At 37.0% G+C, this 23,263-nt stretch overlaps 1 protein-coding gene across 3 annotated transcripts in view; it reads right to left on the reverse strand.

The window, feature by feature from the left end:
• Positions 1–23,263, reverse strand: part of LPGAT1 (lysophosphatidylglycerol acyltransferase 1) — a 67,322-nt gene that overhangs the window by 22,435 nt on the left and 21,624 nt on the right. For all 3 annotated transcript variants that reach the window (XM_049833494.1, XM_049833495.1, XM_049833496.1), the window contains 3 exons: positions 15,985–16,103; positions 9,458–9,553; positions 5,768–6,041 (listed from right to left, as the gene is read on the reverse strand). In XM_049833494.1, the coding sequence (XP_049689451.1) occupies positions 5,768–6,041; positions 9,458–9,553; positions 15,985–16,103 (489 nt within the window). The remainder of the gene's footprint in view (positions 1–5,767; positions 6,042–9,457; positions 9,554–15,984; positions 16,104–23,263) is intronic.

The raw sequence follows: 23,263 nt of genomic DNA on the forward strand, positions 1-23,263 counted from the left end.
CCACGAAGCTCTAACAGATCCTGAAACTGAAAAAGAAACAGACAACTGCATACCACACAAACGGGTAGGACCTTAGTATCTCCAAGGATGCTGCTTTCAAGCCTATGCAGATCTTTGAACAAGAATAAATCCTATTATTTTTTAAATGGAGCACACTAGCAGAAACTCAAAACAGAAAGATTGCTGCATAAGTTATAATACAGTGTGAATCTCAGGTCTAGCATTTGTAGCTAAAAAAAAGGGAGTTGCATATACCTGTTCAAGAACAACTTTTGCCAAATTCAGGTTGGCCAACACAGCCACAGATGTTTCTGACAGCCAAACCCTTTTGAACTTTCTACCTACCATTAAGAGACACCCTCACCCTTCATTTTTAGTACCTGCTGAAAGATTGAGGAGCCTGGCTGCCAGACACTTCAGCAGAAGAAGCCTCTGTAGAGGCCAAATTTAAGCTATCTCTCCGAGGATTTGTTTTTCTTCAGTGATGTCAGTCTGCTTGCCACTTTCAGCGCAGATGGAGGATTTTGATTTCTCAAATTGCCTCAAAATGTTAGCAGTCTGATTCTTTTTAAATAGCGCATAAATGCTCAAAACAGGCCTGCAGGCATCTGTCCTACACAGCTGCACCCAAACCATGCAGTAATAATGTACCTTAGTATGAATGGTACATACTTGTTTCATGAGTGCTAACACAGACAAAAAAAAAAAAGAAAAAAGAAAAAAAGAAAAAAATTTAAACAGTCTCCTAACTTGTTGGCTTTTTTTTTTTTTTTAACCAGCAGAGGCAAATCTTCATAACTAATTTTTTTTCCTAATTTTTGTTCTAGCTGTGGATTCAGTGATAGTAAGTTGCTTCATACTTAGTTATGAAACAACTTACCGTCAGTGTCTTCAAGACATTCAGTGCTCTTCATCCTCTATGGTCCCCTCACAGCAGGTACTTAACTGTCTACAATCACAAATTTTGTGGGGTTCAGAGTTTCTTTTTGTCCTCTCTATGTCCTCCCAGGGGTTACTCTCAACCAATGCTAAAAGCCAGATCTGACTATGCGCAGGACTCTTCAAACCCACCAGCAGACCATCAGTGTTTACCACTAAGAAAAAGAGCAAGTTACAAAGACAGGTTTCAGCAGGAAACCTTGCCTCCAGCCAAGCTCTAGGTGGTGTAATACTGCCGGATTGCATCCAGAGTGGAAAAGAACGCACCAGAGAGGCATGAACCTGAGGACCTCAGCTTCCACTTGAAAAACAAAATATTTACTAGCATTCACTAGTATTCAGGTGTGGTTTCCTGAACACTCACATCACTCCAAATGCAGCCAAAAGAGGCTGTTACCTCTCCCTGAACAGCAATGGGTTCTTGTAACTTGCCGCTTGTCCTCTACTTGTCCTCATGTGATCAACTGGACCACTGACTTGAAAATTAACTCTTTTCCCATAGATTAGCTCTCAGACTGAACATCTCACTCTTCATCCCAAGGTGTCTCCATAACAAATCACCTGGAACAAAACAAGATGCCCCTTTTCCAGGATAAAAAAAAAAAGCCTTCCCACATTTTATTCAAGTCACATTCCTCATATAGCAGTGAATCAGAAACTTTGATTAAAAAAAAAATCAATTATGAAGCCCAATGTCCAGCTCTACAGAAGGGAAAATTGAATTTCTCTGAGAAAAAACATCAGAACTGAATGTACTGTGCTGCATTTGAAAACAGTAAGATAAGATTTCAATATGGCTCTAACCAAGCTCATAGCAACCTCTTATCAAACAAAAAATTGCTGCATGGTAAAATAAAGCAGAATTAAAAACCATACTAGAGGCAAGGGTGATCAAAAATAAGCTCTGGAACACACATCTTCAGTGAACAATTGCTCCAAACTCCTTTGAATTGCCAGCTGTTTAGCACTTAGAATATTTTGCTAGTTCTAAAACTCACAAGATAATTCTTATTAACTGAAGAAACGTTGTACTTGCAACTATGTCAGAAACTAAGTGTTGCATTAAAAAATTAAACAAACAAACCAAAACCAAACCATAAAATACCACCCCCCCAAACACACGCTGGTCCCTACAGGATTAAGGTGACGATACCTATGCATCAAGTATTTTTATGCTGCCCATATTTCCATTCTGCACTAAAACCTTCTCCTGTAACATAGGCACTGGCACCAGCACTCTGTTTGGGGGGCACAGCACATCTGGCCAGAGAGATGCTTTCATCACCCACCAGAATTAACTTATACCATCTTTTCAGGGACAGATGCCTCAACTACATTGTCTGTACTTTCTAACTTCAAAAGCACTCAAGCCATCAAGGGATAGTACTACCTTTCCTATATGTTTTTCCATCCTTCTATTTATTCATGAATAAAATTGTACAATTTCATAACAATTAAACAAGTGTTTCAAAAGGCAGCAAAAGCAACAACTGTTTTACTCATTTAATTTGGTATTTACCAGCAGTAAGTTAAATCTCACCCCGATGAAGGCTAGTAATTGGGACTTTAAATATGAAAGAAGCTTTGGAAAACTGTTAGGAAGAAATTAAGGAAATATAGGCTGCTTGCCTTAGAAAAGCAACAGATGAAGAACTGATCAGTTTAAGTACAAGAATAATCAAATAGTATTGATCGTATCACTCAGGAACATTTTTTCTTCCTGTCACTTTACAGAAGAAGAATCGGGTAATAAACTGTGGGAAATTCCTAACTAGTACAAAAATAAACTGAAAAAGGGATTTGGTGTTAAGAATACTAATATCATAATTAAGGCTAATGAAATTTCGGGGAGGCTACTGAACCTTGCACTTCACAACATGAACCCACCTCTACCAAAGGGATGACAGAATTCAGATTAGCAACCTTATAGAAGAAGGACAGATGATGTAGCATTTAGCTGTTGCACAATTCTTAACCTACTATTTGAATGCTGTAACTCCAGTGACATTTGATGGACAAAAGCAAGTTAGTGGGCTGGGAAGCAGGGGGGGTGACATGATGAAAGAACTGTATGCAACTTGGTTTGTACCAAATTAGGGTGCAGCGTAGCAGTATATTAAGAATGAACCACCTTTTATTATAGCTGCTTTTGTCTTTTCTTCTTTCACCCAGTATTATACACCATTCCAGTTGAGAAAGTAGAATGGTATAAAAGCTACAAGGATAATTCTAAATGAATTAAGTACTAATAAAATGACAGCACTCAAGAACACCGCAACTGTGCATCATGACTCATCATAACATAGCTACTCAGGAAACTCAACAGGAAGGGGACATAATTTTTGATGATGAGGAGTTACTCTTAATCTATAAACCAATTTAACTAAAATCAGATGGGGGAGGGAGGTGAACCCCCATCATTATCAGTAAAGCTTGGTGGTAACAAAAAGATTGAGAGAATGATAAATAATGGAGAAGAAAGCTTATTACAGTAAGCTGAATAACTTTGTAACCCAGGGCACCATGAACATTGTTAAATAAGAGTATAAGGCACAAGAAGTGGTGCAGAGGATAAATGTTTTCAGTGAACCATGAAGTTCAAGTGAGATGCTAATGACACACAAAGCCACTTCCCAAGCAAAGGAGTACAGTAACAATGTACAAAAAGTTTATATGCATTCTTTATGCAAGACACTGGTGAAACCTTTACTATATATACCACTTCTAGCACCCACAACTCAATGATGGTAACCCAAAGAGGACACACGCAAGTATCGCTGAACCAGGTTTTTTCATGTGGTTAAAAAAAGGGAAAGATAAAAGAGAAAAAGTAAAGATGATCACTAACTTGTTAGGCTTCTAACTTTATAATATAACCTTATCAATTTATACAGTTATATTTAACTCAACAAACATTCTTCAAAAATTTTCTGAAGTGGCAAGAGTACAGTAAAAGCATTTGAAAGGCAGAAGATTAGAGGAAGAATCTTTTATACAAGATATAGATCAAGAATTAACCTTTTGTACATCTCTGAAAGAGAAGTTTTACCATGCTAGAAACATTTTTGTGAGCTTAGAAGAGAGGACATTAAAATACCTCAGCTTCATATGTATCAAATATCACTCTCTTGTAGCATAAAAAAAATTTACTTTCACTTCTCTTTTTCATCCTTTTAATTATGTTTTCATGTCCATTACTCTGAAAGAATGATAGCTAAACCCACACATTTCTTTCCTATTTTTGCCTACTTATCTTGCCTTCTGTCTTTTGAGTAGGATGGACAGATGTGGTTCCACTGTATTTCTGAGACAATTCCTTTATTTTAGTACCCAGTTAGGTCAGCTACTACCAAATGCTCATTTCTCCAGAGTCTGAATCATGCCACTCTTAAAAAAAAAAGCCAGCTAAGTTGATAGCAGTCTAGGAGTATGAAAATATAAAATTGGTATTTGACAACTGCTTTTGGTCCCCTTCCAGAATTAGAAGGCCTGTAACTCACATTCAGGGAACTTCTTACTTTTCATACCTTTCTGCCTTTGAGACAGGAATAAATAAAACAGGAAGAGGCCAAATTTTTCTCCTTAAAAAAACCAAACTGTTAGCAAGGACTAAGGTATTCTGTTTCTCTTTTAAACCTAAAATCTCCTAAGACAACAGGGGCTTTCTTGAGCATTTCTTTTCTGAATGTAGCCAGGAAGGAAACATTCTGATGCATTCTTCAGCTTGATTTTCAGTTCATTTAAAATCTTCCCTCCACTCCTGCAAGAACATAACCTCCATTAATTTCCTATGTTCACAAGATTAACTGCATAACTAAAAATCTGGAAGCAACTTCTGCATGAGGCTTCCTGCTAACCCTGAAATTTGAACTTCAGCACAGAAAAAATCTGAAGTAATCTGCATATGTGGCTTCATTAGGATGGATCTTTGGTTCAAACTGCTAAATGATTATAATAATTTGGCTATGGAAATGCCAGCACCACCCATTAATAAGAAACCACCACAACCCCTAAATCCATTGTTTCTATATTAAGTAGCAGAAATCCACAACTAGGTTAAGTAAGATCTAACCCTGCTCTCTGAATTAATGAAATAGTTAAATTTTAAAATTGAGAGACTAAAAGCACCAAGTCCCAAACTAGTGCATTATTTATATCCCAGCTATACTCTCCCCTACAGCCCAGGCATCCCAGAACAGTAATGCTGCAGGAATATTCTTATTCTGTCAAACTCTTCTAACCTAAGACAGCCAAAACAATCCTTCAAATCTAGTCATCAGTGACAGTTAACTCCAGCAACAAAGGGGACAATCATCACAAAAATCTGTAGAGAATAGAAGAACTCAATAGAAAAGAGTTCAAGAAGAGGAATGAAGTATACAGTACTGAATGCAAAGAAACTTTTAAAGCCAGGAATAAAAATTTGAACATGGTTTGCATATTTCAGAAACACTTTTACTATAGTTCCATACTACCATAAACCAGTGCAACTCATCAATCATGCTGAAAGAAGCCCACCTTCTTGCCCACTCCGGGTGCTCATTCCAATATCTGCTCTACCCATCACATGTACCAAGACAAACATTCATGAAGCCACACTGTAGACTAAATCAAATTAAAACTGAATTTTTCTTTTTTTGTGTGTCTCAACATAAAAAACAAACTTAATGGAACTAAAAGCAAATATGAAAACATTTATATAAATATGATGGTGCTTTATGGATGTATTTGACATTTAAAGAGTCCAATTCAACACAAGATGTTTTGCTTAACTCAAATCTTGGATATTCAATTTGCTTTTTATCCACAAGACTGAAGTGGTCTTTACCTTTTATCACAGTGTCTCTACCTGCTGGAGTTCCATTTTCTTGCGGTGCTACAAGCGTTTTCAGAATTACTTGTGTTGCTCCAAGTCTCGGCAGGGTGACATGTTTAAGAAATGGCAAATTGTTTTTCTTGGCAAATGCCTGGCTTGTTTCTCTCCTTTTCCTAAGAAAGCCACCCTCTGGAAATAAAACAATCCATTTCCGATTACGACTCCTGTAATATTTTTCTAGATGCTCCTTGAGTAACACAAGCTGCTGGTCACGGTGTGCTCTTCCCTATAAGGATAAAACATTACCTAAATAAAACGAATGCTTAAAAGAGATGACATTAAGACAGATAATTATTACATTTCTATGACTTCTCTCTCTTTTCAGAGATACAAATAAGCCTTTATGACAACACAAAACAATGTTCCCAGAGTACCCACTGGTGGCTGAGTTAATGCTACTTTACAGAAAGGCTGAAAAAAAGCCCTTGAAATTGAGAATGAAGCTCCCGATTTGAAGACTTCTCTGCAGGAGCAGCATCCAGACTGTAAAGGGGAACTCCACGTAACAGGAGGATGTATTTACAGAATTCCCTAGTTGGTCCTGGGTTCCAAGTTGAATTTACTAAACCAAATTCTGCAAAGACAATCTATGATTTGGAGGTCCATATATCGTCAGTAATTTCTGCAAGCCAAACAGCATCTTTGCTTATGTATCTTCTACACATCTCTCCCCACATCCCCATATTAGAATAGCAGAGGTAGCAGAAGCCACAGCCAGACCTCAAGACCGGGCTTGAGTTTGGTTACCACAGCAGAAACACAGATTTTTCCAAAATCTGCACTGCTTGAACACTTAGTCTCAACTGAAATCAGCACACTGATGGAAATACTTATTGTTTGGTGGTGGTGGGAAAGTACTGGGCTGTGATATTTGCAGGTTTTCTTCCTCTAAGAGAAACTGCGGAGTAGGAAGTGATTTTATTTGTGTAAACTTAAAGAAAGCCTACAACAATAAAAATGAGATGCCCTAGCCAACAAGATATTGTATGACACCAGCTTCTAGTTTGATAATTATCTGTACATACAATATAGCCAGGTGGTAATTAAACCTGACAGACCAAGGGGAAGAGAAAAAACAAAACCACCAAAACCCACAAAAACCTTAATTTCTCCTCTTTGATGTACTAGCACAACTTTTTCACTTAAGACAGTAAGATTTGTCCTTAATTACTGCAAAAATATCTTCAGTATCTTAAACAACAATCTTTTCTCTTCCCACTTCCACACACAGCAAGAGAAAGCTACCCAAATTTTCACAGTAATTACGTCCATTACTATTTTTGAGTGCTCCAAAGTGACTTTGCCAAATCGCTCAAAAGACACGGGAGCCCAAAATTTAAGCATCCCTCAGCAGAGGTGATTTTAATTCTCTGAAATGACAAGAAAACTGCCACAAACCTTCCACTCTGGTGGGTTTTTTTGGCAGGGAAGAGGGAAAGAGTGGGGTTGAGCGGAAGACAACAAGAAGCAGTATTTTATTGAAGACAAGTTTTGTGAAAGTTTCTCCTAGATTTTGAAATCTCACGATTGCAAATACTTCCAACTTACCTCATGAAAGGGAAGGAAAAACCTCTACCTGCTCATATTAATGCAATTAAAGAGCAATATAAAAGTTCCTCAGTTAAAACAGCCCTTTCCCACCACACCACAGGACTCCAGGATAGCACAATAGTTAAAAAAACCAGCAGCCAACAACAAAATTTTCACACATTAAATATTAAACCTCTCCAAAACCTAAACAAACCTAATGAATATGACTGGTGGATAAATTGCCGTTTAGCAAATACCGTGAGGTTTAGGATGCTGCTGTGATACAGGAAAATCTACTGGACTAATGGGGAAGAGGGGAGTGTTTAAAAGCAACTGTGACTAGCGGAATACTGAAGAGTCCTGGAAAATAAAATGCAACTAACATACTGTCCAGAAAGAAGAGAAAGTAAGTCATACAGAAGCAGAAGCAGATCCTTAATACAACCAATTCTTGAAGACCATGGCTAGTTGATCACTATCACAGGGAACGGTCTCAGCCTTCTTTCCTTTAAAGAAAACAGGTAGCAGCGGACTGCTGACAAATTCTTTAGGATGCCATGCACTTTGCATCACCAATGTGACAAGTTACTGACACTCTTGGTTTCCAGTAAACTTTTCAATGGGAGAAGAGAAAACACTAGTCAACTTCTGGTAGACCTCAGAAGTGTTCCTCAAACTGCCATTGGTGCTGCTCATGAAGATGAGGCCAATGTACATTTTTAACAAATAGGATGTATTGTACCATGATCAAGTTACATTATTTTACAGGGAAAAAAAAAGAATTATTTGCTCATCCAAATATTACTAGAGCCTTTCTATAGTTAGGCAAAGGATCATTACTCACTCGCCTTAAGTGTTTTTGCTACATCCAAAGGCTAATTAACAGCCAAGAAACATTTTATTTTCAATTGGTTTGTATTTAGACTCATGATGACATTATTTTATTTGTGATGTATATCTCAGCCACTTTACAAAAATGAGGACAAGCCTTAGTTTTTGCAGCTCAGTAATGGTGTGGTTTTGTAACTGGAATTGCAACACCACATTCAGAAATTACAATTAACAAGCTGACAGCCGTGTGTACCTCAAAATTTGTATCTTGTGAATTTTAACTACTGAAATAATTTATATTTTACAAAGTGTCAAACCCTGTTCCTTTCCATACTTTCAGAGTACACAGTTGTGTTTCTCTAGAGACCTTTATTTTATTATCTAATTTTGCCTGAGGTTTTCTAACCATGCCTCTAGTCTTAGCGAGGAATCTCACTTTAGCTGTGCATAGTTGTGATTAAGTATTTATTTATTTCATTCTGAGTAAATTAGCTTCTCCTTCTCTGTAAACTGAAAATTCATTAATTCTCTCTGGCTGCCCGTACATTTTAAGTCCAGACAAATAAAAACAAGGAGAGCAAAGAAACATGTATGCTAGATGTCACAGTTCACATAAGTGGCAGCAGGTTCATGCTTATCATTGTACTTCCAAGTTTCTACTTTTACAGTGTAGTTTGATCAAGAGCTACCAAACAACAAAAAAAAAAAACAAATTGTAAGAAATAATCTGAGGTTTTCACTCCTTAACATTTGAGATGCTGAGCTCAACACACATTCTTTGCTGATGCTCAAATAATAATTAACCTTCAAGAATCAATTAATTACTATTATGCAGGCCCATTACCACCTTAAACTGGTCTACTACCATGTCACCATCAAAAGGGTTGGTCCTGTCTTTCCTTATCTGAAACTTTGACAGTCAGAACGGTGACCTAACCAGACTCATTGCACAGTTTCAAGGTCACTAAGGAAAGAAAAGAGGTGCTAACAATGGGCAGTCAGAAGCAGAGAGACAAAAAGGACTGGTCATGTACTTTGCTTGTACACCTCTCATAAAAGGCTCACATCATAATTGGGTTCCATAAACATTCATGTCTGGGCAAATAATAAAATAAGCTTGAGAAAAAAGCCATTTCAGAATAAAACTCTACCCAAATACACACATTACAGCATAGTTATTTCATCTTGCAAACCATCCAGGAGGTAATCAGTAAGTCCCATAACACCACAATGTTCCAAATATAAGGATAAATCAAAGCACTATTTCGTGTTTCCATTTACCTGTCTTATAAAGAAATCTCCATGGATTAGAGACACAATGCCAAAATTTGTATACTTAAAAATATGATCCATGAGCCACATCATCTGACGGACAACCTGAAAAGTTAAAAAAAAAAAGTTTAGTAAATATTGAACTGGTCACATTCTTGTCACCCTTGCAACAGCAATAAAACTAGCAAATATAAAGTCCTTTTTGCCCAAAAGTATAAAGTGGCACAGGTGCTACACTTCTCCCTCAAGAGTAGGATTAAATAGCTGCCTTTTTGTAATACAATATACACTTCTATACTATTCGCCGTATGCTAGAGTAAGTTCTACTCTGTCTTCTCACACAAGTAGTGTAATGCTTCTTATTGACATACCACCACAATTTTAAGCCAGTTGCAAACTAAAACCTTTTTCAGTGTTTGTTAAAGTACACAAAACAATACATATCTGTATTTGAAATCTCCAGCTGTTTTATGTCTACCACAAAACCACGTTTCCTTATATTTTTTTGTACTTGGTGATTTTGGGGATGAGATCATGTTGTTCTTGTGCTTCTGATGTGCACATGCTCCATACATGCTTACTCCATCTTTGAACAGCAGCATTCACTGAGACCTATCTACCGCCCACATGCCATTACCGATTTCTCTCATGGCAGAGTAGTCACATGCATCCCTGAGAATTTCATTAAGTCATGCTCCTTGTCCTGGCAAAGAAGCACGGTGAGAAGGCAAAACCAGAGGTTGAGACATTAGATTCTCTTTGACCATCACCTCTTACAGGACAGAAGGCAGACACTACAGCAGTTCAGTTCTTTGAGATTTAACACAGAATTACTCCAGAAGAGGTAAGTAACAGAAGGGAAAAGCTTCTCTCACAAGGAGATCTCTATAGCTCTACATGTACACCTACATATAGATTTTGAGAGGGGTAGGTATTGGCTCTTTACAGCTGGAAAATCCAGTGTCTCTTCCATTTATCACTATCAAAAAATGATATGGAGAACCACAACGTTTCTCTGGTAGTCAGAAGATCATTTTTTGAATCTTAAACAGGCACCTTCTGCTTGGCATCTTTCAGTTGTCCAAGACGCATAATTTGAGGCAAAGGCACAAAGAAAGCAGTCTAAGAAATATAGATTTCCTCTAGAAAATACAATATATTGTTCATGTATTAGTTGATTACATGTACTGCTAAAGTGAACTCTACACTTCTCTCCAAACACCAGAGACTTGCACAGTAACAGAAATACTCAGAATCCACATCCATGCTTTCAACAATACTTCTAACAAAATAGTTTGATATAGTGAAAGATGGTGGCTTTTACCTCTTTTCACATCTTCACATGTCTAGGTGGAATTTGTAGAAAGCAGATCATATTTCACAAAGGAATTCTGTTTTGTAAAAGCAGCTCGATAATTTGCAATTTGCATCTAGAATTGCATGTATCAGTAAGTCTTTCTTCCAAAGAAATCTAATCATCTCTTGGAGTGCTCTGATTATCTATTCTCCCTTTTGACCACAGAAGCTATAAATGAATCCTGGGTTATATATTTGGAGGAAGGTAACTGTCACATACCCTGTTTCTTAAACAACTGTGGCCGGATGCTCAGCAAAGTGAAGTTTTTCCACACTTGCAAGAACATACCTGCCAAAGAACGTTTAAGATACTTTATTGCCTTAGACATATAGCTGATCTTCCAGCAAAACCTGAATGTCACATTTAGAAACTAGCTATCCTTGCCTAAGAGCACATTAAGAACACCTCAACTTTTGTGGTTTTTTCATACTAGCAAACTTTCTATTTGAAGATCTTGGATAATGCAACAGCACCCATTTCTGGACCCTCTAGCATCACTGGAAGTGGAAAAGGAAACCATGCCTGAGAGAAAAGGACAGCTCTCAAAGATATCAGAGGTTTTGCTTTGTAAACAAGCATCCATTTCTTCTCTGTGACGTGCTAGTATCCTTTCCTGTCTGCCAGTGATATTTCTCACTGGATGCTACATCTAAGGGAACAAAGACACGTTACGTATTTGTGAGTGATAAAAGAAAAATTAGTTCCTAGATGTAACTCACCACTTGAAAATAATATTGGTGAAATGGTTTCTCATACAGCTATCCCCGGGCCTTTGTTAAATAAAAGAGGCTCCTAAAGCAAAAATTCTTCTCTGCAGAGATTCACATTCTTTCCATTTCAGTAAATTAGAAAGCCTTAGGAAGAGGAAAAAAAAAAGAAAGAAAAGGTATGCCCTAAGGACAAGAGTTAAAAAAAGCATCACTGAGAGGTGTTATTGCTCTTCAAGGCACTAGAATATCGTAAGTTCATGCCCACGCACCAGCCCAAAGATGACAGGCTAGTGTAGGGAACCATATCCTTTGAAAAAAACACCATCAAAATTCCACTGATGATGACTTAGCCTGCAGCAGTACCCATATGACTGTCAGTGTTCATCTACTACTTTGGCATTTTGATGATTATTGTTCTATTATATCAAGCAGAAGTTAAACCAACATAATCTATTTTACTGCAGCAGATAAGCAAGCTTAATAATCTGCTTCCCTGAAAAGAAAAGGTTTGTGTCTTTTGAGGAATCAACATCGTTCCCTAGATGTTCTACAGCAATGCTGGAGGAAGAACTCTTGCTCAGCAATGCTAGTGCTTCTCTCCTCCCACACCACTTTTGTCTTTTTATTTAGATGATGGTAGGTTTATCCTCAAAGTTGATCATTGCTCTGCAGACTCTGAAGTCCATCTCACCGTGTTTTAGGTGACACAGGCAGGTCTTCTAACTAGCATCCCTGGACTTCCTCAGTCTTTTTGAGAAGGGGTGATGCAATTGTGTCAAAGATCAGTGTGACATACAAGTTGTAACTAAGACAGAACATACAGGCAGTTTGCTGCAAGCGAGCTACAAAGAGACAAACTCCAGAGCTCACAGATTACAAATCTGCCTATAAACCTAGGCAGTGGTAAGAAATACGAAGAGGAAATATTTTTATGTATTAATGAATATATACACAAAATCTAACAAAATCAAAAAGGAGGAGTTCAAAGAATAGGACACAATTATCTTGTTTCCAATTAAATGGCGAACTAGATTAATGGATATTCATTCTGCTCTGCTACCAAGGGCAGAACAGACAACACTACAAGATATTGGTGGTGGCTCTTCCATTTAATATCCTCAGGAACAAAACAACGCTTATCAGATGAGTCTCATATCACTTACGTTTCAAGGAGGTTTGAGCAAAGACATTCAGAAGTATTTTGAGCACAGATTCATAGTTGTTGTTTACGGATTGAAAGAAATTTTGGATGCCGTTTCAGGTACTTTTTGCTTCACTCTTCCTGCTTAAAGAAGTTCAGACTGTAGAAAAATCTTTTACCAATTTTATAAAAAAATCTAGGTGCCTCCTATTCTCAGGCCCACTTTCATTTCACTCTACACAGATTTCATACCAAAGCAACCTGAAGAGACTGACTTACATCTTTCAAGCACCTCTAACTTAACAATGAAACCTGGGAACGCGTGTCTTGAAATTTGCACTCAAACAGCCACAAGCTCTACTTTTTCCTCTCCACTGCACCCTTCCTGGTGCTGCTTTCTGCTCTAAATCATAAAAAATAGCCACATTTATCAGTCCTGATCCAGTCAGAAAGCAGTAATAGCAGCATTTTAACCCACTTCTCTTTGTTAAACACATAACCTTTAATGTTTATGAGACCCCAACTAACCAAGTTTGTTTTAACACTTACTTTCACAAACAAATTGGAACAATTTCTTGAACTATATAAAAATGAAATTAGCTCACTTCCGATTCAGCTGAAACCTTGCTCTGTGTAGCTTATCTTATGGTAACATGTATTAGTCAAACAATACCAGTCCAGTCCTTCCATTAAAATGACAACTTTTAGCTAAGTTCCACTTCCCTAATAAGAGATCATGTTTTCCTTATTCACATAAGTCAATGTGAAAGACAAGAAGCATCTTAACACATGTATTTTAGCTTACTGCTTAGTGAGATTAAATTTGCTTAAAACAGATAGGCTACACGATCATTTGTGTATAAGATTTTATAAAATACTAGAAAAAAATACCATCACATTTCCTGACATGACCCTTAGGAAACATTGTCAAGTTGCAAGAACGTTTCAGTATTCTACCTCACTGCACAGAAAAAACATAGAACTTTAAATAAAAGACTTGTGATTTTTTTAAGAACAATTTTAACATTTAAGATACTGAAAACATTCTCATTTTTTAAACAGTAAGTGTTTGCAAATTACATCTGGTTTCAGTCTGCAATGGCTGGCAAAAGCAAGCAATAGAAATGACGGCCTGCCACAGGAGGAAGGTTTTCCTAGTTCTGCCACTGCACCATCACCTCTGAAAGGCTGCCTTTGGTACGCTATTTTACTTCTTTGTATGTCCTTCCGTGTGAAATGGAAGTGAGCTTTTCACCTTCACAAAATACTTTGAGAGCTAAAAAGTACTGTCTGAGTGGTAAAGTGTTTAGGAATTAGTGCAGCTTAACCATTTTAAACAAAATAAAAAATTCTTCGAAATTGCTATCTTGTTACTAACAGATGAGTAACAAGGTTGTGAAGGACTCCATGTTAAATGTAAACTGTACTTAAATAAAATCGCCTAATTTAAATAGTTGCCTACTGTATAATGATTTCTTTTGGACAGGTATGTTTGGGTTTTTTTTTTCTCTAGTGGTTTCACAGTCACTCAAAGTAAAGACAATTCTCTTATGTTCAGAAATATGAAGCATGCTATTTAAAAACACCTGATTCAGCCAGTTCTATCAAGGATAAACTATCCTGATCTTCCTCATTATTTTTAGCCACTTGTACTACTCATGCTGAATTTTAAGCATGTGTTGAAGCTCATATATTTTTTTATTTCTTTATGAGCTAAAAACATTAAAGCCATGCTAGGCTCTGGACAGGTATATTCCAAGGGCAATGACTGCAATTATTTAAGGGAAAAAACAGTGATTTTAAGGATATTTTGCTTTTCGAAAGACCTGCAAACCTAACAGTTTCCATAGTGAAGATTATTTGCCATCTCAATGCCTTTCTCCATTTTTAACACCTTCTACGTTCAATGAAATTTACTCTGTCTTGACTGAAACTTTTTAGCTATGGAGTCAAACAGGATAAATACAGCTTAGATTTATATATACACTAGTATACATAAATGAGTCAATGAAGCTCTGCAATATTTGAAACACCTGGGACATCACTAGTCATGTTTATATGCAATACGTATCCACAGGACTACACCCTCACAGTCCTATCTTTATCACAAGATTGTCCTATGCATAATTTTGATGAAGGGAATTAAAGAATGTTTATTCTGTCATTCTACTCATTGGGGTACAGTACAGAATACCATATACACCTAACTTCCTCAATTCCTAAAGAAATTAAAGCAATTAAAAGTACTTTTAAAACACAGTCTTCTCTAGGCTACAGTAGAAAGAAAGAAATTAGTCTCTGCTCAACCTTGAGTGACATTTTCATACTTTCTCTTTTGAGTTTGGTTTGAATTATTTTTATCAGCTCTGCTGTTGTAAGAAAGACCTGGAAAAATCTCTTAAAAAAAAGTTACATCACTGGTAGAGATACATTGTATACACAATCTATATTAATATACACTAAGAAAAACAGTGCCAGTTAGAAGTTGTGCAGATGCAACAAAAAGCAGTTGTTCTCCTTGTTTCTTCACCATATGGTCCCAAGAGAGAAGATAACACTGAGATACACACAGTTGATGCATTTTTTCAGCTTGCCAGGTATGTTTCCCACCCTTTGTAGCCTAATCACACATACCCCGATCCTCCCGATTTGCACACAAATCTCAATTCCTGTTTAGATCCCATACTCTAGGTTTTCAGCACTACACTCCCTAGACGTGAATCTTCTGAACAGCAACGGGTAAAACAACTGACATTAGTTGCACTTCTCACCAAGAAATCCTTAAGAGTTTGTGAAATAAGAGCTCAAGCAATTTTGACCTTAGCTGGTTACCTTAGCTTGGACATGCCCTCATAGGGAAGTCACTTTCAGTTTCTGAACTCCTACCAAAATCCCATACAGAACTTGCTTCTAACTTTGAGAAAAATCCCATGCTGGAATAAAGTCGTAACCAAGAAGCTAGACCTGTGTTGGTTTGAGCAAAGTTGGCATGAGCTGCACAAGGGCATGAGGTGAGAGGAAAAAGTCAAGTACATGATTACCTGAAAGGGGATCTGCTTCCCTCTATGTTAACCTAGACTGGATGCACACTAACACAGCTTGTATTTGACGTTCTTCAAAGGCAACATTTATGGTCTAAAATGTGCTCCAAGCTACTGGCTGTCACATTAAGCCAAATCTAAACAAAAAGCTTCCTATTCAGGGCCTTGAGATTATACGGTGGATTAACACACAAAAGTCAGTCATCAGTACCACACACAGATGCAAGCACACCCAAGGTAACAGATCGCATACACAGAAGCTATCCCACTCCCCGGCTGTAGCCTACCGTGCCTTTATCCTGAAGGCACATCATCAGAGTGCAGACGTCACCCGTTGCTTGATGGTTCACCAGCACCATGGCTTCATCTTCTGACACTGCTTTAACATCATCACCCCATTCCACTACTATTAAAAAAAAGTAAAATTAAAAGGTAAATTTTACAATGACCATATGGAAATTTTACTATTAACAAAACAAAAACCCCAAAGACCCCCACACCCAGACAATTACAATAAAGAAACCTACATGCTACATGTCAATTTAAATTGGCACATAGCATAAGATAGGAATATTAGCAAGACCGTTTTTCCAAGCAGAGGGTATCCAGCTTAGTTTTAAATTGCATGCACAGAGTAAGAACAAAACAAAAATACTCTACTAGAACATATGCACAGAGATTGATCTTTTTGTGTCATTAGACTATTCTATATTTAGGGTCATAAAATTACATAAGCTTTTGACGCAGCTTTGAAATTAAACTGTCTCACTTCATTAGATTAAAAAAGCGTATTGTCAAAACATGTTTTTGTTGTTTTTTTTTTTAAACTTAGCAAGTTTGTTTCACTTCTACACTTACTATTATTAACTACTCTGGTAAACGCAAAACAAAAATCCTGTAGTTGGATCATTAGGTTTAAAATGCTACATTAAACCAACTCAGTAATTCAAATCGAAACAAGCTGGCTATAGGCAAGAAAGTGGGTTCAGAAAACACTGCTCAGATGACAGAAAGTATTAGTCACTATTTTGTAGACCAGAGATCAGATACTCCAGTGGCAAGAATAATGTCAGGAGGAAGCTACAGCTTTGATCATCCAACATTTACACTGACTAGCAAAAATATGCTGAGGTGAGGAAAAGGGGTTAAAATTGCTAGTTCCATCATCACAAAGTAACTAAAGAGAGAAAGACTGTCTCCCAAAGAAAAATGCAGGGTGGAAAACTAGAAAAAAGTCTGTTGTAAATTAAAGAGCAGAATACACCTAATGCTGTCACTGGGGCAAAGAAACAAGCAAGTCAAGTCTGGCCCCCTTCAGTAAAAGGGATGGTTATTGCAATGCAGGGCAAAGGGAAAAGATGGGCAGGCAAAGTAGCTCTATGAAGCTGAAAAGGAAAAGTAAGATGTATTGCCCATGCATGTAGGATATGATTATTTTTCTGTTCAGTATATTAAGTGATTCTTACTGGCTATTATTCTCATTTCTGACATCAAAGGAAATATTTCACTTCCACTACTGAATCTTTAATACTGTTATTAACAGGTCTCCAGACAGTCAACAACTCTCATCACAGGACAATTAATTACTTTACTACTATCTGTCTTTTAAGCAATGGTTTAACTGATGCAAAAGCAACAGGCTACACACTGAAGACAAGAAGCAATAACCCCTGCATAGCTTCCCTGTCCTTGCAGAAATCTAATTAGCATCACACCTTTGAAAACTGCCACTTCTATTACTTTCTAATGGCTCCCAAATTACTACTGAATTGAGCCTTGAACACAAAGTAAAAAAAAAAAAATGCTGTATTTGGTCACAAGTAGATAGGAATAGACTAGAGATATGAAGGTGGGGAGGACTATTCACTCCATAATATTCAACCTCCTTTCCTTTCCCTGGGCAAGCTAAGCACAGATCCTTTCTTCTTTTTCTCAACGTGAACTTGGAAGACCCCCTTTATCACTCCTCCTCAATTGTGCAGATTGTCTCCAATGCCCTCTCTGACCCTATGGAAGTTGGAAAATGCCTGGATATGGCAGTCATTGTTGACTTTGCGCCTTCCTTATCAAGTATTTCACATATCTACCTATGGCAGTACCCCCCCAAGGCAAGAAACTAAGATGAAATAAGAATTGTTTTAAAGGGAAATGAATCAACAGCATACTGATTTTGAAATTATTTTCACTGTTTTTAGTAAGTAGCCAATATACAATAGTCTTACTGAACTGTGGCTTTCCAAAAGTAATAAAAACTGAGTACAAAAATACATTAAGCATCTGCAAAATAAGGTTTCTCACAAGTAGCTAATTATTTCCAAATAAAATTATTTTATTTCTAGATCACTCAGAGGAAAAAAATGGATTACTTTACTATAGATACTTCCCTGGAACCTATCAATTTATACTACTAATAATTTCTACTATAGCGCAGTTGAAAAATCTTCAGCAGTTTTTAATCTTCAAAAATGTTTCACAGATCTAATTTTAAAATAAAGGATTAAAATGAAGTTCATGACTGAAAAATGTAAGCCATGAGAAGTAGCATGCAATTGAAAACAACTAAAGAGGAGAACTTATGAAGCTTGATTTGCTACAAAAAAGTACATTTTTAGGATACTAGATGAAGACTAACATCTGACTTTGAAACTTTCAGCTAGGCCCCAAAGAAAAACAGGAAAAAAGCTTCTGCTGTTACCTAGAGCATTTTACCTACTCTTTAAATACAATAGAGGGTAAAAACACACAACCAGCTTACAATGCACTAACAAGTTTCAGCTGAGAAGTAGTAAAAAGGTGGGCTCTGTTATCCTACCCCAAATGCAAGGTAAAAAAAAAGTTTTATTTAATTCTTTAATTTATTTACTCAATTCATTTTATCTATCAATTGGCCAGGCTAATAGCTCAACTTCCACGGTTCAGCTGACAGGTAGTAAGTTATTAAATCACAGTGATTCAGCTGGACATCTTCTAGTTTCTTTTCCCTCTGTCATTTCTCCTCAGGCAATCAGGCTGTCTCTTGTGCTTAATAATGCTTTATGGTCAATTGATTGACCTGATTATCAAGGAGAAAAGAATCAGTTCATGCAAGTCCTTCACAGAGCATTTCTAGATCGGAAATAGAACAGCAAGCCACAAAAGTGTGCAGAAAAACTACTGCCATTACCACAATTTTTTAAAGAAGAAGAAAACCCCTCAAATATCTAGAATTTTAAGTTTGCAGTGTCCCTTTAAACTCTCAGTGGGGGGAATAAATACTCGTCTTCAATTTTCTCACCACACTGAAATTTTCAAAAGGAGCACTTTTTGCTTTAAGAAATACTTGTGCTATTACATTCCTCCACTGCAGTTGGAAACATTCAAATCAAAACCTCAGCTGCATGGCAGCAGAACCAGGCACACTGCTTTGCTCCACTGTGACAAGACAAAAACCAGCTCAAAGACAAGTATTTGTCACTCAGGGGCCTGAAAACCAGCAAACATTCTTCCATGGCTTCTTCTATTGCCAGGACACATTTTATAAGGATACTGGTTCTGTGTCTACAGCCTTGCAACAGTTAAGATTTCTGCAAATGCAGTTCAACATAGTGAAGTAACATATAGGAAGGAAAGAGCAGGAAATCAGTTTAACATGGTAATTTGAAATCACCATAGTCTCGGTACCAAGAAAATCCAGTAATCCTGATTAGTAATGTCATCTTTTACCCACAAGATTGAGACAGAAGTGGCTTAGCTGTAAGAGATACTTCATTTGTGATTTAGTGTTGTAAGCAAAAGGCTTCTCCAGGAAAGGATGAAGACAAGTTCACTTGCAATTGCATGCACTGTAAGACAGAAAAGATTTATCCTTCTCTTATAAGTCAAAGATGTACACAAATCTCTAAAACATCGAGAAAATATTTCATATAACGAGCTGCAAACCGAGCTTTTTACAAGCTAATCCTTGCAGACCTTAAAGAAGAAAATGAAAGCAATGAAAAGAGTTTTTTCCACGTTTTTCCTGAACTATTACACATCTAAACATGGCTATTGAGAGTTCTCAGAACACTTGGCTGCTCTGTAACCATGTACTTAACATAACTGTGTTCATGTAAGTGATGCTATCAATAAATATACAAGCACTTTAATTGCAGTATGTTATTAGCTAGGCAAATGACCACTCAGCTAACTAACAATTCAGTAGATTTCTTTTATACTTTTGAATATACCTGACAAGAATGGCAGTCTGGTATTCTGTGCAACTGCCTAGCAATTACTATGAATGACTTTTGATACTGCATTTTAAAACACACAAAAGTGTTCTAAAATTTTTGACAGTCTCTTCTTCGTTATGGTTAATAGTTTCACTACAGTGTGCCGTAAGAATCGGTATAAATTTTATTAGCATCTTATCAACTTAAGTTCTAATGAATACTTGGGGTTATTATTTCAAAACGTATTGAGTTTGACTTCTTATTTCTCCACTGAATTGGAAAGCAAAAAAAAGTAAAAATAAAAGCCTCCTCCCAGAATTTCAACAGCCTTTAGGAAGTGGGCAGTGAAGGAACTAGATGAAATTCTCATGCTAGCATCACCCAAATCTAAAAGCTATCATACTAATCCCATAAATAAAAAACATGAAAAGACTGATGCTTTATGGCAAGGTCAGGGAACCTCTTAAGTGTTCTAATCACAACCCAAACTCATAAAACAGCTAGATAAATCACCTGAAAGTTATGATAAATGTAAACATAATTGATTTGGATTTCCACTTTATTTGCCACTTAGATTTGAGCCTACACACAATATTAACAACTTTCTCTAGAAATTGGAGAAGTCAAGAACTTTTACTCCAGAACCTCCCACTCCTTAGTTTATTTTTCTCCTGATCACTTGTAGGCACTTGCATCCACAAGGCAAGACTTCAAGAAAACCTATTCCAAGAAGTTGCAGGTTGGCAACACTTAGAACTAAACAGTACCACCTTTTGTCAATCGCTTGAAAACCTTCAGTAACAAACAGCATTATTAATGGAAAGCCTCCTTTGCTTCCTCAAAAGCCACCCTGTTTTCTAAAAGAACAAACATTATTGTTAGGTATTCAATAGTGACCAACTCATGACAACCAGGTTTCTATGTTTTAAACGTTCCTTCTCATATTCAAGCACTTGAGTCTGGCAAGTTGCAACCCTGCTTTACTGTTATTCACAAATGGCTTGTCAAAGCATGTTTCAGCTAGAGTAGCTATGTGCAGCTGTTAAATTCATTTGTCTCTCCTTTATAGATGGGATTCTATGATAGCTGGCATTAAGAAATCCCAGAAGTGATGCCAGAGGTTAAATATTACTTAGCATGCCTAGACCACATTAAAAAAAAAAATGAATAGAAGACATGCTAAAAGGTGCTTTTTTCCCCTTAACAAAAAGGTTAAAGGCATTTGTCTCTGCAAATTGGTTGCCTACGGTGAAAACAAGGAAAACAAACAATGGACTAAGCAAACCAGCATACAGTTAGGTTTTTTACATTTAAGTGCAGATTTTAGGGTTTGAAGACATTTAAAAACACCTATATAAAATCAGACACATACTATTGGACAGAGAAAAATAGCTCTTCCTATCCCACCCATTCCTTCAAAAATTCATACTGCCAAGGAAACCTTCATACATTTTCTTTAAGTACATACAACACGTACAGGTGAACAATAAAAGTACAATCCAGAACAGGAGGGAAAGAACATGCATACAACATCATATATCATTAAACACAGCTTCATTTACCATGTTATCTGTCTTTTTCTATTAAAGAATGTACCCTTACCAACAACAGTATTGTCAATTTCAATGCTATTACAATATACATATCTTAGGGTGGTAAAAATACAGTTTCAAACAAGATTTTGATACCAAAAAAGCATCTTTTACAGCTAACTTGATTCAGACTTTTATGATGATAATAAACTGACCTGCACTGAAAATTTTTTCCTTTTAATTCCATCAAGAAAAATGCTTATCATAGAGAAGTCAGAGAAGCAGCAGCAACTGGGGAAGAGAAGCCTGCAAATAAAGGGAGATTGTTCCTACAGTACGTGTTAATAAACCATGGCTGGATTTAAGATGTCCCAGTCATCATCTTCATTGTTCTGTGACAAACCATTTTGCAGACCTCTACACTTCATTGTAGGAAACAATGCACATTTCCTTTAGCTTTCAGTTCCATTCTTCTTAGCTGCCACCCTTTCTTTCTGCAGTTTACAGACAGATCTGCTTTGTGGAGAAGAGGACTTGAGCAGTCACAATATTTATGCCCTAAGTCAACTCACACTCTTACTTCAATTAACTGACAGTAAGAGGTGTTAAAAACAGGAGACTTACAGCAGAAATGCCCTGGCTCTTTCATCTTTCTCACCAACCCAAGAACCATGCTTTTCCCTAAAGCACAGCAGCTCCTTTTGGAAATAGGCCCTAGTGATGACTGCTTTTGAAGACTGACTTAATTTTCCTGGAGTGCACATTCAAGACCTCATGGGTACATTTTGCTTGAGTTCTATAATTCACTGGCACAAGAGATGATGCTTGTGGCTGAAGAAAGGGCTCCTTTTACCCATATGTGACTGAGAATCAATAAAAGCAAAACCTTAGTTCACCCTCAGCAAAGCAAACTTCTTCCACCGATTTCAGTACAGGCAACATCATTTCAAGAGCTTCTCCATAATTATGCTAGGCAAGCAGTTTATATAAGAAAACTTTTAAAGTTAACAAATTCTGTCAGGATAGACAAGCTATGCTCACTACAGATATTTAAGGAATTATTCCAAGGTATCTTAAGTCTTACAAGAATGTATCTTTCACTGGACATAGCCTCCGCATTTTGCTGGAGGTCTCCAACAGCTACTTTATTCTGCTCCTACAACACTGTTTGAATTATAGAGGCACTGAAGTCCTACAGCTCATAGTTGAGATCATCCAAACTGGAACCCCAGTCGTACATGGTGGTTACTGCTTCCAAGGAGTGTTCATAGCCACACAGGCAAATGTGGACTGTGAAATGTGAAGATTGCGATTGATGTCAGCTTTCACTATACTGGTAATACACTGTAGCAGCAGAGAAAAAACTTCACTGTCTGTTTTGCTGCTTCTATTATTAGAAAAGCAACTGCAAGACTGAAGAATGGGATGGAGTGCTGAAATCCTTTTGAAGTACCTCGAGCTCATGAGTCAGACCACTTGCAGAAGGAGCAAGCTGTACAGCACATTCCTCCCTGGTGACAGACAAAATACATTAACTACCCAGAGGAACATCAATGCATTCATGAACTAATATCCTAATGCTCTAATACCTTACATACTCCAGATGTTATAATGGCCAGAAAAACAAATCAGTTTGAAGCCTAGAAGGAGAAGCAAAACAATGGGGCAGTCTCAATTTTTTCTCCTTATGAAAGAATACTTCTTTACACTTTTAACAGACAGGAAATAAAACATCAGAACAACAAGTAAAGTTTATTAAGGGATACTGAAAATCAAAAGTTAAAAACAATCCCAAGAAGTTTCAAAGTATGCACAAGAAATTAGCTAGTTAGAAGCACATTGTC

This window comes from Accipiter gentilis, chromosome 30 (assembly GCF_929443795.1).
Source record: "Accipiter gentilis chromosome 30, bAccGen1.1, whole genome shotgun sequence".
NCBI classification, from domain to species: domain Eukaryota; kingdom Metazoa; phylum Chordata; class Aves; order Accipitriformes; family Accipitridae; genus Astur; species Astur gentilis.